General features: G+C 41.2%; 1 protein-coding gene across 1 annotated transcript in view; it reads left to right on the top strand.

Moving 5' to 3' along the window:
* Positions 1-2,286: 2,286 nt before the first annotated feature.
* AVL9 (AVL9 cell migration associated) overlaps positions 2,287-16,925 on the top strand; it is a 68,001-nt gene continuing 53,362 nt past the window's right edge. The window contains exon 1 of the mRNA XM_075062582.1: positions 2,287-2,494. Coding sequence (XP_074918683.1) covers positions 2,399-2,494 — 96 coding nt within the window. The 5' untranslated portion in view covers positions 2,287-2,398. The remainder of the gene's footprint in view (positions 2,495-16,925) is intronic.

A 16,925-nucleotide genomic window follows, 5' to 3' on the forward strand; every position in this document is an offset into this window, starting at 1 on the left:
TAATGACTGAGGCCTGTGTGATGCTCTGTACTTTGGGAAACACTCTACACTCCCATATTCATCTTTATAAAATGATTGATAAAATGGTATCCAATGCAAAGTTTGTCATGTTGAGGTCTTGAGAAGGCTCATGATGCACTGATCATGGTTATTATAGTGATGTCATAGTAATTGTTACAAGTAACGTTATAGTAAGGTTATAGGTTATAATTTCATGTATGTAGTTATGAGGCTAAACATGTATCTTCATAGCTTAAAATAAGCTTAGACAAAAACTCTCCAAGAGCTGAGAAGCAGTTCACACCTCATCAGGGCACGTGTGGGACAAACTCAGTCCAGCCTCACAAGAACAAAGGGCGCTGGCCTAGACATCAACAAAATAATCTGTTGGACTCTCAAGGGTGTCATCCCCCTTCCTTTGGTCAGTTTGGAACTGCCATGAGATAATGCTCACCTGATTCTGAAGCGTAGAGGGAAAACCCAAGAGGGAAGGAAAGACACAGTAAAAGGGAGAGACATTTGCCATGCTCTTCCTCTCTCTTCCACCCACATCCACAGACACCACACCAAGTGACTGAAGCACTGATCAAAGGGGAGAGCCTGACTGAAAAGCAACCAGCCAGCCTGTGGTGAGAAGCATCTAAGTTTGTAAGGGTATTGAAAGTGTTAAGATCAGCTTAGAATGCATTTTGCTTTTATTTCATTTGACCAAATCTGACTTCTTATGCTTTGACTTATAATCACTTAAAATCTAAATCTGTTTGTTTCTTCTACCCGAAGCAGTGTGTTTGATCTGAAACATGTCAGAGACTCCCCTTGGGATAACAAGCCTGGAACATATCAATTTCTTTGTTAAATTGACAAACTCATATAAGCTTGCAGCATCCAGTGAGCATACCTGGACACTGCAAGACGGCAGTTCTTAGGGTTGTGTCTGGGACTGGAGATGTTGGCTAGTATCATTCAGTTGCACAGTCCAAGGAACAGAGGCTGTGTGTGAACAGCCGAGGAATGAGGGTTCTCAGAGCAGAGCAGAGTAGGGTAAGGCTGGCTCCCAGAGTCAAAGATTGGAGTGACCTAGCAGATCTCTGATCCAGATAACACCAGAGGGGAACGTCACAATGATTCTGTGTCATTCCTATTTGGTTTTGGGAGGGGGGAAAGAAATCTGTGTTTAATGTCAGACCAAAGAGATCTTACTTGTCAAATTGAAAGAGAGCATTGGACAAGCCAGAATTTCTGCAGCAAGGAAGTTGGTAGCAGTGCTGTATGACCATAACAAGAAAAAAAAGAGAACCACAGAGATCTGAATTGTTTGTGCCTCAACCTTGCCATCATAAAGGATAAGCTGCTGGCCAAACTCCCACCATGTGAGGACACTTTTGAAGATTATGTCAAAACATCTTGGTAAACAAAGATTTGGATGTCTTCACATGTCAGTAAACAAGATATTGGATCACTGTTGCAACATGGATGGGAAAATGTGGATGACGAATTACTTCCTGTATTCTTCAAGTGCCCAATGGCTTCCCGGCTTCTAACAAGACCTTATTTGTGCCTGTACAAGGGCTTGCTGCACAATCAACTATGTCTATAATCTTTCCTGCACAGAACTATGTACATGCCAAGTTCAAGGCAATGAAGACTGTGGTAAATCATGCACTCTCAACTGAGATCATGATGATGATAATGATGTCCACTAAAAATGTCACTCGTCATTACTTTTCAATGATTCCTGTATTTGCTTATGTTTTATCCTTTAGATGGTGGTTGTAATACTTTGACCTCTCAAAGAAACCCAATTTTATGCCTTGAAATAATATATATCATCACCAACGTAAAATAAATGACTGTAAATATTTCAGAGTGGTCATTTTAATCTGTTGAGGATGTCATTCTTTACCCCGTTTTTACAGCAACTACTTGACAGCTCGTCACCAGGCCTCATGTGAAAGTAGATTATAGAACAAGCTTCCAAAGCTGTGTGTAGGCAGGAGGGTACAGTACGGCCACCAAATGGGTGGTGTCACATGCCGCTGGCCCTGTAGCCCCCGTCCTTCTCCAGCCTGTGAAGGCAAGAGAGAGAGAGCAGGCTGGAAGGCAGGAGAAGAGGAAAGCGAGGAAAGGCTCAGACGGCCGCTGCAAGGGTAGAAGGACTCAGAGCAGGAGGGAGGCGGCAGGCCTGGTGATCTGCACCACCCCCTCCCCGCTCCACCCCCGGCGGGGCGGGCCGGCTGCGGCGCTGCGGAAGCAGAGGAGGAAGGCACAGCCAGGGCATGCGGAGCGCCCCTGGCCGGGTCGGGGCTTAGTCCGCGTCTACCCTGCGCGGGGGAGGCGGGGCGCGCGGAGGAGCCCGGCCCGCTCTAAACATCCTGCGGAGAGGCCGTCGCAGGGCTCCATGGAGACGCGGGGGAAGCCCCCGCCGCCCAGCAGCCAGCGGGGGCCGGTGCTGCACATCGTAGTGGTCGGGTTCCACCACAAGAAGGGCTGCCAGGTGAGGGGAGAGGGCCTGGCTCCCCTGCCCCCTGCCCTCTCCCTCCGGCCTGCATTGCGTCCTGCCCTGTGCTTCCTCCTCCGCCGCCTTCCCCACAGCCTCCCTTCGCCGCCTGTCACCTCCCCCCACCCGCCCCGGCTCTTCACCCCCTTCTGACAACATCTACTTGTCCCCCCGCCCCGCTCTCTTCAGTTCTTTACCTGCTCCCCTCCTACCCTTTGTGCTTTCCTCCATTCTTCTGCCTTTCCCTTCCCTTCACCTTCCTACCTCACAGCAAGCCCCCTCCACTTCTGGGCCCCTCTTGTCTCTGTGCTTGTGTCTTTCAGCACCAGGATGATAAAAGTGTGCCTGCATTATTATTATTATTTTTGGCAGGGGTCATTTGCTGTGTGTCACAGTGCTTGGGGGAGACCATATCAATTGAGATTTGGAAGTTTCACTCATTTATTGAAAATCTTGGTTGACAAATACAGCAAAATCCTTTCATCACCAAACAGACGTTTAATGCTGTGCCTAGAACTAATTTCCGTGCCTGATTTCTGTCACCCTGCCTTCCTTGAGTAGTACTTACTTGGGTGAGCAGTCCCATAGAGTTTAGTGTGAGTACTTTCTGTGAGGTGGATACTCTTCAGCATGAATAAGGGTAATAAAATTGGGGCCCCAAAGGAGGGAGACTCCTCCAGATGCATGGGATTTAACAGGTCTGTTAGCTCTGTGCGTTTATTATTTGTTGTTTTTCAGTTCCATGTACCATACTGGTTTCTTTCCCTTTCTCTCATGCACCCTCCTCTTCTTCCACACCCAATCTTCGACTGTGGAAACTGGTTATGAAGATACATATGACATCTAGGTCCTAAGGTTCTGGGTTTTCTTGTTGGCTGCTCAGTGCTTTTTTGTCAATGTGTACGCTTGAATATTTAAAAAAAAACCAAACATTAGAAACCAATACAAAACTTTTGTGGGTGAGGCTGCGTTTGTTCCGACTGGCCTCTGAGAAGAATTAGTTCTTAGAGAAGCAATGACTCAGTTTGCTTGGTTGGTAAATGTTGGCTATACCAAGGTTAAATATTTATTCAGATGGATAAATGATTTACTCTCATTTCAGACTTAAGGATTTCATTCTGAGGATAAAGTGATCTTAAAGAGAGTTGGCAGAATAGGATTTGACTATGCAGACAAAAATATTTTAAACTAAAATAGCTGTTTTATAATAATAGATACTGATCAGGAATGGGCTGTAGGGAATGGGAGTGTCACAAAAGGTAAAGAAAGAGATTTTTAAAAAGGTATTGGAACAGATGAGCATTTATAAATGTAGGACAGCTTAAAAAAATGAGTTGGGTAAATTCTAGCTTACTCCACCTTCTGCCTCTGATAGCCCAATATGTCACTGTTAAGGCATAACCTTAACAAAAGGATAAATAGTTCAGTGGCTTCAAAATATTAAGCTTGTATTAAATGGTAAGTATCTATATCTTTCTCCTCCACTATATTATGATTTTTGGTTTTTTACAATTGTTTAATGAGGAATGTAAGGGGAAAGAGCATCATACTTTATACTCCTTGAATTCTCGTACTCCCTGTATCTTTTTCAGAGCAATGTTGAAGTGCAGGATTTTGGCCGGTTCACAGAGTTCCTGTGCCATAAAGCAATGACTGTTTGTTCATCTTTTGCACCTTGTTGTTCAACTAAAAGAGCTTTTTTATCGTGGTATTTCAATTTCTAAGGTGTGTATGATCACTGGAGTCTGGAATGTCTCTTATAGATGCTTTTGGGTATCAAAAGGGAGAATCAACATAAATGAAGTGTTCACAGTTGCTTCTCCTGCCCTCTCCCTGTCAAGACAGCCAGTGCTATGTCCAGATTTGCAATCCAGCAATTGGCAGACATTACTACATTGCATAACAGTGTTAAATGGCCTAATGCTGAATTACTGTTGCCCTTTAAAAATCAATAACAAATGTATATTAAAGTGAAGTTAGGTTGGTGAGCTTAGTTTAGATATATCTCATCTCAGCTCTTGAAATCCTGGACAACCTCTCTCATCTCTACTCCCAAAAAAAACTCTTTAATAGTACTGTCTTTTGTTTGTTTCCTAAACAGCCATCAAATTAGGCTGCAGATCTTTATCTGCAGTGAGAGCCATAGTTAGACTATTTCTACTGAGTAAAAGGTTTCCAAAGCTTGGTCAGTAGTTATAGTAAGCATTTTTTCAGTTATATTGTGAACTCTTGTTATGTCAGTGAAAGTTGTGTTTTTTTTAACACAAACAGTTCTAAATATCATTTTTGTCTTTTTAGTTTTAGTTTTTTCCCCTCCTCATTTTTTCTCATGTTCACACTCTTTACAGGTTGCATTTTACTGTCAAGATGATAACTGTTCAGTGGGCAATTTATTTTTTACAGCATATTTGAGGGGAAAATGAATTTTATATTTCTGAACTGTTGCAGTTTGACATACAGAGTATTTCCTCATCCATTTATCTACAGGACTGATTCAGCATGGGCAATGGCATTGCAAGGTTCCCTACTCCATTAGTTTATGTCCATGCTGTCTTGGAAGGATCATTTCTAAAAATGAGAGTGTAGTTCAGTCTCTGTGCCTTCCGTCTTTGGCCTCTGCCAAGACTGTCAACAAGGATACGGATTGTGATGGTGTGTTCTATGATGTGGACTATTATTATCTGAGGATTGGTGTGAAGCCACCAGCTCATTTCACTAAGGCATCAAACACCCATTGTTCATATTTTGGGATATGTTCTGACACCACACAGTATGGTAGGTAGAAAACAAAACAAAAAAAAAGAAGAACCCATAGAACTCCTCCTCTGATCTTACTAACAGTGGCTGAAGTTTAAAAGCATTAATTTAGCACAAGCATTGCTAATCAATAGATGTTTTGGATGACCCAGATATATTTTAATCAGATCAAATATTTTGAACATTTTTTATTACTATAGGCCTGATTTAATTGACGTGAGTAAATTTACTCACAGATATGTGTTTCCAGGATCAGTTGCTATAACAATAATTAGATTCTTTTTGGGCTTGCAATGTTTATCAGACACCGGCTAGACAGTGGCTGTTATGGAAGATGGACACTGATTGGGAGTTAGCAAAAAAGCCAGCACATATTGCTCCCAGCTGCTTAGAGGGAATGGAGCTTGGAGTCGCATGTACTTTTGTCTTCTGCCTTCTGTGGTTTCAGCATTCTGTTGGGGGAGAGAGAGATCCTCTCTCCCCTTTCTGTTGCCCTTCCCTGTGTCTACAGGAGCAGCAGTAGAATGAAAATGATGTGATTATTGATGACTGGAAGTTTCACTCTGCTACTGTAACTCTGCTCACTGGAGAAACTTTTCAAGTACCGTGATCTGTGAGGTCCTTTTATATTTTTTCAGAGAATTCATATAAAATTGAATCTCTTAGCAAATTTTCTTGGTGTTCTGTTGAAATACTTTGGCACCTCTTCAATCTAAAATAATCTTTTTTTGGTAGAAATTAAAATCTGTAATGCAAAACTGCTGCGTGTGTAGATGTGCATTTTATATATATAACACTTGGCATATATATTGTGGATTCCTTGTGTATGATTATTAATAGATAGCAAAAGTAATGGGACCTTTATGTGATCTGAGGGTAGATATTTTAATTAGATTGGAATTGCTCTGTATAGATATCTTTTGGTTACCTGAAGTGTCTGTCTACTCCTGTTGCCCTTGTTCAGGAATAGGAAGGTTAATATAGGAAAAGTTAAGCTATATATAATAGAAATGTAATTTATGTTAAAGATAATGCTGCAAATATTTTTTTCTGGGTGTATTTTATTGTTTTCTAAAATTCTGTAGAGAACCACAACTAGTTGTACATGAAAATGATTTTTTGGTGATCGTATAAAAAACCTCAGAGCATCAGCCTATTTGAGATTATTTTCTAGTGTGAGGTTAATTTGTAATTTTTGCAATGCTCTTTTCTAATTTGATTCCTCTTGTGTTTTCTTTTGGGTAAAGCAGGCTTATATAACATGAGACAAATATTTACAACACATGAAATAGAGTGTTTGCTGAACAACTAGAGAAAGCTGACGGTTACAGTTTCTGAGTAATTTGTTCAAATTTCAGAATTGTCACTGACCATTGAGATGGACATGCAGTGCGTAGAAGCAGCATGAAATCAAAAATCCTGATTTTAGGAACAGATCACAGGGATCTCTCAGGCTAGTAGAGTTTAAGCCTGTTGAGGAGCTGTATGTTCAATTTCTCTGTAGCAGTAGGCATCTAAGTATACTGCTAGTTTAGCATCAATTATTGGCTACGTACGTAGTGACATTGATGAAATATTCAGAAAGAGCTGCTTACCATACCTTCTCACCACAAAGAAGATGTGGGTATGATAATGACTTCTTAGAATGGGACGAAGACGCTGTCCTGGAGGCTAGATCCCTCTAGTATTTGATATGTTCTGCAGCAATACATTAAGAAAGGCGATAATCTATTTGAATACTGTACTATGATGGATTTCTATGCAGCACTTACAGGGTGAGTCTACACAGTGAGCAGCATTGAGTCTCAGGGCCCGGATCATTGGCAAACTCAGGCTTGCATGGCTCAGGTTAGGGTGCTAAAACCAGCTGTGTAGCATACAGCCCTCCCTTTGCTTCAGAGCCCAAGCTCCATGCTGAGCCCAAAGGGCTACCAGCTATTTTTAGTGTCTTAGTGCAAGCCTGAGTCTGTCAACCAAGCTCTGAGACTTGCTGCCACTTGCTGTGTAGATGCATTTGTTATGATAAATTATATGGAATATCGCTTTCTGGATAAAAAATAAAATAGCAAGTATCATCTATCAACATATGAAACTTGCCGAAAGCCCCGGTGGCATTAATTTAATCAAAATAGTTTTTTATTATGAATAAAATGGCTTAGAATATTTGATAACATCTAATGGGTTGTTTTAAAAATATTTAAAACCATTATCTTTAGTGCCTGTCTGGTCAGCCACAGAGCAGTAAGGCAAGAGAATGGATAGGAGGGAGTCGCCACTTCCTCTTCAGCTGTGTTCCTGCCTCAGACTCCCTATAGTCAGAAAGACCAGCAGCACTTTAAAGATACAGCTTTATAAACTGTGCAGGCCTGATTCACTGCTATTCTGCACCTTGTGTAGTAGTCTGTGCCAATATGGAGTGAATGTAAAATGTTACCATTCTGATTCGGTAGCCTTTTACACTACTTTGTACTGGTGTAAATGACTACACAAGGTGCTGGACAGCTGTGAATCAGGCCTTGTGACCCTTTGTCTGAATCAGATAATCAAAACTGACTCCCCATAATTGCACAGTGAAGCACTAGTTATAAATATGATTGCTCCTGCTCCTCCTTGCGTTCTGTATGGTACAGGTTTAACTTGGCAGCTCTCAGGTTCCACTGAGACTGGTTTAGTTGCTTGTTACCACTACCTACCCGCATACAAAAAAATCCGAGCATGGAAAAAGTTACAAATATTAAGGAACAAAATCATCCCCAAACCCAGAAATCACGGAATCTATGGCAGTAAGGCTGGCTTTTTGGCATGGCTTACATATAATGTATGTAGTTTTAAGTGAATGTGTAATACATTTCTCTTTCCAGTACTTTTAAAATAAACCCCATCTCATTCTGTGTTCCACTTTCCTTATTGGCAAAAGCCTCCTTTATTTGATTAGTCAAAAGTGTAATTGGAAGAGATGAATTTCAGTTGATATTCCAAAATAGATGTAAAATATTTTACTTTCCTTCTTTGCTGGCTGTGAAAATGTACCAATATATCTTACTCATTTTATTTTTAAAATAAATAACATGGCTTGAATATTAAGAGTCAAGAAGAAAAATAATTTTACTAGTGAGATAAGAGGGAACGTTTTGAGCATGTATCCTATCACCCTCAGAGATGTGTGTGCCTCGTATGTTCATGTTTTTAGAGTACAGGAAAGTTGAAAGGAGAAAAGATGTTAAACAGGTTCTATTAATTCAAAAACGTCTCATGCCATATCAAATCCCAAAGCCTTAAGATAAATAATAAAAAGGACCAACATGAAAAGATTTGGTTCAAAAGCATATTTCATTGTTGTTTTCCTACTGTCTCCTCAGTTTTCTCAGCTCCAGCCCATAGTGGGGTAAATGTGTAGTACACCTGATCTATATCTGCAGTACTGTATTTTTCATGTAGACATGGACGAGTCTGCTTTCAAAGTATTAGGTTCTTTATCCCCTTTAAAATTTAAAAATTGTGGTGAAAATGTTGCTTTTATCAATTTAGGAAACTTGGAGTAAATGAAGGAAAGTATTGATTGAAACATTTCAGTTGTGAGAGAAGTCCTTAACATAAAACCAGTTGCTGCTTCTTCAGAAATGAAGATCATGGCAGTACACCAAGCCAGGACACCTCAAATGTAATACAAGTACCTGCAGGAGAACTGTGTGTTTATATGGAATATCTGCAGGTGGCTTGCTCTCTTAGCACTTCTACAGGCATCTCACTTAATTCAGATTAGCTTGTTTATGTTCTGTTGTCCAGCTAGTTTCAGGGTACTTTAGAAAGGCTTGGATTGCTAGAGCTGTTTCTTATATACATTAGTGCTTTTCATCTTTCAAAAGTAGATCATCTTTTGTAGCAGGTAGTACTGAATTTCAGTCTTGTAGAGTAACTGACATGAGCGAAAACAAGTTATTCCTGGTTTTGGTTTTCTCTGCCACAAAGGTATTGCTCAGAACAATAAAATACTTTCTCTCCATTAAAACTGTGTTAGCTCAGGAACATGATTTGCTTTTAAAAATGTTAATTATGTTATACAAGTACCGAGTAGCCTACTAAACTCTTATTTCTCTTTAAGATTTTGTTAGACATTTCTCTTAGGAAAATTATAGACACAAATTATGTGATGAAAATGCTGGCTGTGGGGAGAAAGCATCATCTTGTGGCTAAGGTACAAGACTGGGAGTTAGAAGAATTTTGTTCTGTTCTCAGCTCAGCTACTTTCTGTGTGACCTGGGGCAAGTTATTTGAGATCTGTGCCTTAAAGTTTCATTACCTGCAAAATGGGGATGATGGCTTAAAGTAATTTATTGGTAAAGTGTTTTGAGTTCCTCAGAAGGAAGCTGAAAGAATAAGGAAAATATTGACTTTTCACCTTGACCTCTCCACAAAGCTTAAGAAACTGTTTCTCTATCTGAAACTTGTGTGGGATTGAAGGAATAGAATTCACTGCAGACCCACGTGCAGATTGTTGAGCAAATACACAGTCCCTTTACCTTTTCGCCTCTGATCTGCAGTAGGAAACCTGATCACTCGTGTATGTTATAAATTGGGTTTAGTGGCCACTAAACCTGTGTAATTCAGACACAGCGACTATGTCACCAGCTGACCTCAAATCTCTTCCCACTTGTTGATGAAGAGCTGGAATGAAGCCCAGTTCTGGTACACTCAGTGACCAGGATCCCATGTGTACTCATTCTGCAATTTGCCCACACCCTAGTATGATGGGTGAATATTGCCTAAAATGCACCGCTCCAAAGCATTCTTTCTGCTCATTTAAACGTACTCATCTCTGATAGGTGATGAAAAAGCAAGTTGGATAATGGGATATTACTTCTTACGTCTTGGACTGATCATGCGTCCAGTTACTATTGTTTGCTCCAGATCCTTAATTTGTAAATTAGCAGTAACTGTTGCTACACATTCCTATGCAGAATGAGTTTGCTGAATACATGTAATAGTGGACCACTTCAGTGCAAAAATGCCTATTCTTTTTAGTGGGGCAAAAGATTGTGTTCGGAGAGATCTTCCAAAACATATATTTAACAAGCGTCAAAACCACTGAATGTGAATGTTTGCTTTTCCCAAAAGTACAGTAATGAAATAGCAACATAGCTTACATGTCAGGATGGCAGTATGATTTTGTTTTCCCCCCAAGAATGAGTTCACAATATAAGTTGCTTGTGTATTACATTACAGATACAGTGTTGGTTCCAGGAATGAAACGACAGATATTGTCTTCCTTACCTTAGACTTAGTTTCTTCTGTGTTGCTGTCACATCGGAAGTCCAGTTTCTCCATTGATTACAGTCACTTCATAGCTGTGATACTCCTTCCCAGATGATGCGAGCATATTCAATATCATCCCCTCTCGCTGTCTTCTGGCAGTTCTTCCTTGGACTTCCTTGTTTTCTCTTTCTTTTCTTGCATACCCAATTTAATGCTTGCTTAATCTGTCTCTCATCTTCCATATGGTGTGCCTGTTCCAACTGCCTGAGCCTTCTTTCTTTGATATATATCTAATATATTATCTTGCATTGTCAGTTCCCTTAGTCTTGGATTTGTTGTTTTGTCTTTCCATGAAATGTGTAGAATCTTCCTCAGCCATCTGTGGTGGGCATCCTCCAATCTCTCTTTTTAAATCACTGTTATTGGTCAAGTCTCTGCTTCAAACAGTAGCATGCTCAGTGCAATTCCATGGTATAATCTGACCTTTAATTTGGTGTGGAGACCTCTTTTTCATCAGATGTTGTTCCACCTTCCAAAAGTCATGTTTGCTTATCCTAATCTCATGTATATCTTTTTCAGGGGCACCTTCAAATGTCATCATACTCTCCAGGTGGTAGAACTCTTCTACCTGTTCACTTTCTTTTCCATCCACAGATGCTTTTGTGTCTCAGTTCAGGGCAATTCTACCTGTATTCCCCTCCATGGTCCAGCAAGGCACCCATGCTGAAGCTTCCAGCTCTCCAGCCATCACCTCTCTTGGTCAGAGACATGCATTTCTCTTCCTCCTGATTGGGGCTTTTCCAAGCTGCACAGTTCTCTGTTTACACTTTGAGTTCCCTAGCAGACTACATAAGCAGCCCTGCTCTGCTTTTCATCTCAGAAGCTATAAACAGCATAATGACTCACAGTTGAGTTACCACATAGTTCTTAGCTTCATTCTAAGCAAGATCATTTATTTTTAAGGTGAAGAGAACATGTTAAAAATAAAAGAAAAACTACACACATTAATAAGTAGAGGGGACAGGGGGAGTGGTCTTTGCTAAAATGATCTGGTTGGTGTCAGTTCTTCGAACCCTTCCCTAAGGATTGGGGTCTTCCTTGTTTGCTCTATTACAACAAAGGCCTTGAGTCACTTTAAACTCAGGTTATTTATTCAGAAGTCTTTTCTTTGTTTGCTGGTCTCTAGAGAATCCAGTTTGAACCAGTAAATGCAGGTCTGTCCAGCTGCTAGTGCCTCTCAGGATGTGTTAGGACCTGAGTGAATTTGCCCAATTACCACTATTTGTTCCTGGAGGACTGTGGTCCCCCTCCCCCATGAAATTATGTACAGTGCCTAGATTGCAGTGAAATGTACATTAATACAGTAAGATTTAACTTAATTCAATCTGTTTTGTCCAGAGTATTGCAGGAAATTGCCATATATGCCACAGTTTGCATCTGTTGTCCAGTTTCCTACTTTTATAATCATGGTTTTCTCTGTATTAAGTTAAAATTTTTGATGCTTCCTGTTCTAACTCTGATGTAAGGGAAATCATTATGTTCCAGGTTGTACTTAGTAAAACAGTGTCGTTGGTAAAGTCAGGGTTGTGTAACTCATCCGCTAACCCGTTTTGCACCATCCGTGATGGCTTTTATTGCCTCTTCGTCACCCAGCCTATTGTTAATGGAGAGAGGATTGGTAATAACACTTATCTTTGTCTAACCCCAGTAGGAAACCCAGATCTGTATCATTCTTACTGTGCATTTACTTCCATCATATTAACTCGTTATTCTGTTGATCAGCTTCTCTGGTATCCCATAGCGTCTAGTAATATTCCTCAATCAAACACTTTGTCTTAAAGTTGATGAAGTTGATTAAAATGAATTTTTGCCAAGTAGTAGCTTTTTCAATGATCTGTCGAAGATGAATATCTGTTCACAGTGTGATCTGTCTAGAGGGAACCCAGCCTGTTCTTCTTGTAATATTTCATCCACTGCATTCTTCGTTCTATTCAGCATAATGGTAGCCAGTACTTTGCCTAGGATTGGTAGCAGTATGATACTTCTCCAGTTTGGGCACAGAGTAAGATCACCCTTTTTTGGTAATGCCACTATGATACCATCTTTCCAGTGCTGTGGCACTTGTTCTTTTACCTATATTTAGTGCATAATTTAGGAACATGGGAAAATTAAAGTATTCTTCCCACTAAGATTCAGTAACACACACTGAATTAAACATTTTAACTTTAAAAAAAACAAACCAAACACCTGTATGAAACATAGGTAATCCTTGAAAAGAGTTATTTTTTAATTGAACATGTTTTCTTACATCTTAGAAGGAAGAATATTTTAACTTTACAGTGTTCCCACATTATGTATTCTCTCATTCTATAATTGAGAAATACTCATTCATGCATGTAGCAAAAGAAAGTCTAGTGTATTGTATTTAGGTACAGGACATCAGTGATGTGAAATTTGTCTGAGCAATTAGTGCCTGGCCTATTTTCTACTTGCCTAAAGAAAGCATGTGGAAAAATATCCTGAAATTGTATGCTTGCCTTTGAATGAGTTACTTTTACAAGCCTGTTAAAACGCAGGAGACAGCTAAGAAGCAAAGAAAGTTATGGTCTGTTCTTTTTATACCTAGTTCAGAATATTTAAGCTTTCACCTCGTGCCCTATGACTCTGCTGTGCAATTGCAATCTGGTAGGATGGGTCTTCTCTCCAGAGTCCTAGGTTGCGGCACCCCTTTCTGGAGGTATGCTGGAGTCACTCTCTGGCTGCTTGTGGGATTGATTTATTCTTGACCTATTTGCATTTTTGGTGGGAGTAAGGGGAGACATTCTATTATGTGATTTTTTTTGTTTTTGTTTTTTTGTTTTTTTGCTTTTGCTAACCTTTTTCCCCCCCCAATCTCCTGCCAGTGGAGAATTGATACGTTTTGTGGGTTGGCACATGCCTTACGAAGGGTTTCCCTGTGTGCTAAATTTGTTTGTCGTTGTCTAACCGTGTCCTTGAGCTGGATTGCTTTTCTTTCACCTCTTTTAATGTTTTATATGTATTTGTTGTGTAGCAGTTAGATGTTCTACAGTAGATACCTGTATTGATTTAAATACAATCCTGTTGTTTCAGGAACAATTAAAACAAAAATATCTGGTTAAACCACTGGACTCGGCATCAGCAGGTTGGGTTTTTGTTCCTAGTTCTGCAGTTGGCTTCCTTTGTGACCCTGGACACATCACTTACTTCTAGTGAGGAACAGAGAGCAGTAATCCTTATCTGCCTCACTGGAGTATTGCAATTATAAAATCATTAATCGGTGTGACGCACTGAAATCCTACAGTGATGAGTGCCACAGAACACCCCTTGAATTGATGTGTGTTAGCCAAACTATGTTTTTCTTGTGTTGTACAGTTTTTAATGTTGTAAGAAGCATTTAATTTTTGTATGTGAAACGACTACTCTCAATGGCCTTTTTAGAGTAAGTGAAGAATTTTAAACACAAAGCAGAATATTGAATACTGTGTGTGTATGTGGTATATTTAATACTTTAATGTTGTACATAGTATCACACAAGGTCCATTTTCTTTAGCACTTATGGTAATTAGATGGGTACACAGAGGGGAGATTATTTCCCTTAATTAGCATTTTATGTACACATGTTTAAAATGTTCAAGTTTTCCTTTTTAATAGAACAATGTTACTGCAGTTTTTTCTTTGAAGTCCCATAGTAGCCACAAACGATTACCAGATATTACTTTGTACAACTCCATGCTTTGATCTCTTTCCTCTTTTAACATCTGAACTACAAGAAGACTACTAAATATTCCTTTATAGTTCTATATCACCTGTCAAGTTCAGTTTGAAATTTGAACTGAATATACATTGACATTAATTTTTACTTGTCTGTCAGTACTTTGTATGGGTAGCCGATGCACACAGAATTCAGCATTGTTGCAGGTATTTAAATGGCATTGTGTACCAGTAATTTTTCACCTTCTCTTATGAATAGATGATCAGTAAAAGAGGTAATCTTAACGACATTTTGGATGAAAGCACTATCTAAGTGCAAAGATTTCAAAGCGTTTTGCAAACATTAATTCAGCCTAGAACACCTCTGTAAGATGGATATGCATATGAATGGAACTCAGTGGGAATTGAATTACTGTATGACATTAATTCACATATAGGTGAGCATTTCTTTCTAAACGCTCACTCATATTTTAATGACCCTTAAAAAATTATAAAACAACCCAAACAAGGACTGAACCTCAATAATGGAAAGGAGCCATGTCTAATGGTTAGAGTCATGGGTCTAGGAGTCAGAATGCCTGGAATCTGTTTAGGACTCAGCCAATGACTGTGTGTTACTTGTGTTTTGTTACTGTTGTATGAATGTTAGGGGCTATGAGGCTGTTTTAAATATTGTAAAGGACTTTGACGTTCTCGTACATAAGCATAAAATTGTGGTGTTTGCACTGAAGTACTGGAGATGTGCTCTGTGAGAAGGTGGCCTTACCTAGAGTGTCATCTTTGGGCAGGCTGAAGCATGAGAGATGGGCCTGCCTCAGTTTTCTTCCTTCAGAATCTCCAGTTACTCCACAACAGCTCTCTTCCCTCAATAATACCCTCTTTGGGCTGGTTTATTACCAAAACATAATTTAGGTAATCAATAACAAAAATTCCAAACACAGTCTGTTTCTGACACCCCAGTACATAGGATTCTTAAAATTCCAGGACATGATGCTCCCACAAACCACATTTTAGCATCTTCTGTCGCACCTGGGCTCTTCTTCAGTCCTCTCCTATTCTTTTTCCCGGACAGCCACCTGTGCTCTTTTGGCTGGAGTGGAATACTACCCTTCCCAGCAGGAATCCCCACAGCGTATCTGCTGGGTGTTTGTTCTCACCAGGGGAGCATCTCTCATTACACCTGTTCCAGCAGGTAACTCCCTTTGCTGCTGTTTTGCCTTCAGCCCTTTGGTACTGGTTCTCCTGCTGGGGGAGGGTGACAGAATAAACCCCTGTATTCCCACTCTACACACTGCTGTAATAATGTTTGTACAAAATACGGTTAGTGAGGTATCATTTGAAAACTCATAATTTGCAAGTCATTTTTGTCCTGGGGAAATGCGTGTGGCAAGATTGTAATGGGAAGTTATAAAATTTCCCTGTATGATGTTGTTAATACATATTCCAAACGCCACAGCCCTGCCCAGGCAGAAGTCAGGTCTGTCCTAATGAAAGGAAGGAATGTGTGCTTACCTTAATTTGCATTTAAGCAGTAAACAGAGTCATCAAGCAGAGGGGGGAACAAAGGAGGTGAAAAAACTAAGCAGGAAATATCCTTCCACATACACTTCTTGTCTCTGGATTCTCAGCTGGAAATGTTTTTCAAGAGGGGGATTGAAACTATAAAGGGGAGGGACAAGCACCCACGGACCCCCCGCCCCCAGTGACATTCACTGTACCTGAAAAAGACAAAGGAAGCAACAATTGGAGTCTGGGACTGATGTCCTGACATAAAGAGTTTAGTCAGTAAGACTGCTGAAAACGCGGGGAGAAATGTTGCTTGAATCTGCTATAGTTTTAGGTACATCTCTACCCCGATATAACGCAGTCCTCAGGAGATGAAAAAATCTCACCGTGTTATAGGTGAGACCGTGTTATATCAAACTTGCTGTGGTCCCCATGTTCCTTGTTGTCTGACCGCCCCATCCAGAGACCCTGTCCCTAATCACCCCCAGGACCCCACACCCTACCCAACCCCCCCTGCTGCTCCTGACTGCTCCAACCCCTATCCACACATCCCACCCCCTGACAGGCACTCACTGGCAGTGGGGGGAAATGGAGCAATGTGGCCCCAGCACTCCACTCCACCACTCCCAGCTACGGCGCTCCACTTCCTACTGTCGGTGAGTGCGGGGAGGTTGGGGAAAGGACGCTGCCCGTAGTCATTGGCAACAGGAAACGGAGCGCTGCTGCTGGGAGCTGGTGGAGTAGAGCAGGCTGGGGCCGGGCTGCTCCACTTCCGGCTGCCGGTGAGTGCAGGGAGGTTGGGGAAAGGACGCCCTCCACACTCACCGGGGGCAGGAAGTGAATCAGCCCGGTCCCAACCCGCTCTGCTTTTCTTGCCCCAGCCCCAGCCATATTCCTGGGGATGGAGGAGGTTGGGGAAAGGTCCCGCACTCACCTGTGGCGCGAAGAGGAGCGCTGCGGCTGGGAGTTGGCGGAGTGGAGTGGGTTGGGGCTGGGCTGCTCTGCTTTCACAGCTGTCAGTGAGAGGGGAGGATCCTTTCCCCCAAACCCCCTCCCTCAAGCGACACGGCTGGGGCCAGGACGAGGGAAGCGGAGCGGGCTGCTCCCAGCCCCCTGCTAATCCCGTGCACCACTCTGGGACTGCAGGGACCCCAAAATTGCCCCCCCCCCCACAGCCCCT

Source organism: Chelonoidis abingdonii, chromosome 2 (genome assembly GCF_003597395.2).
Source record: "Chelonoidis abingdonii isolate Lonesome George chromosome 2, CheloAbing_2.0, whole genome shotgun sequence".
In the NCBI taxonomy this organism is placed as follows: domain Eukaryota; kingdom Metazoa; phylum Chordata; order Testudines; family Testudinidae; genus Chelonoidis; species Chelonoidis abingdonii.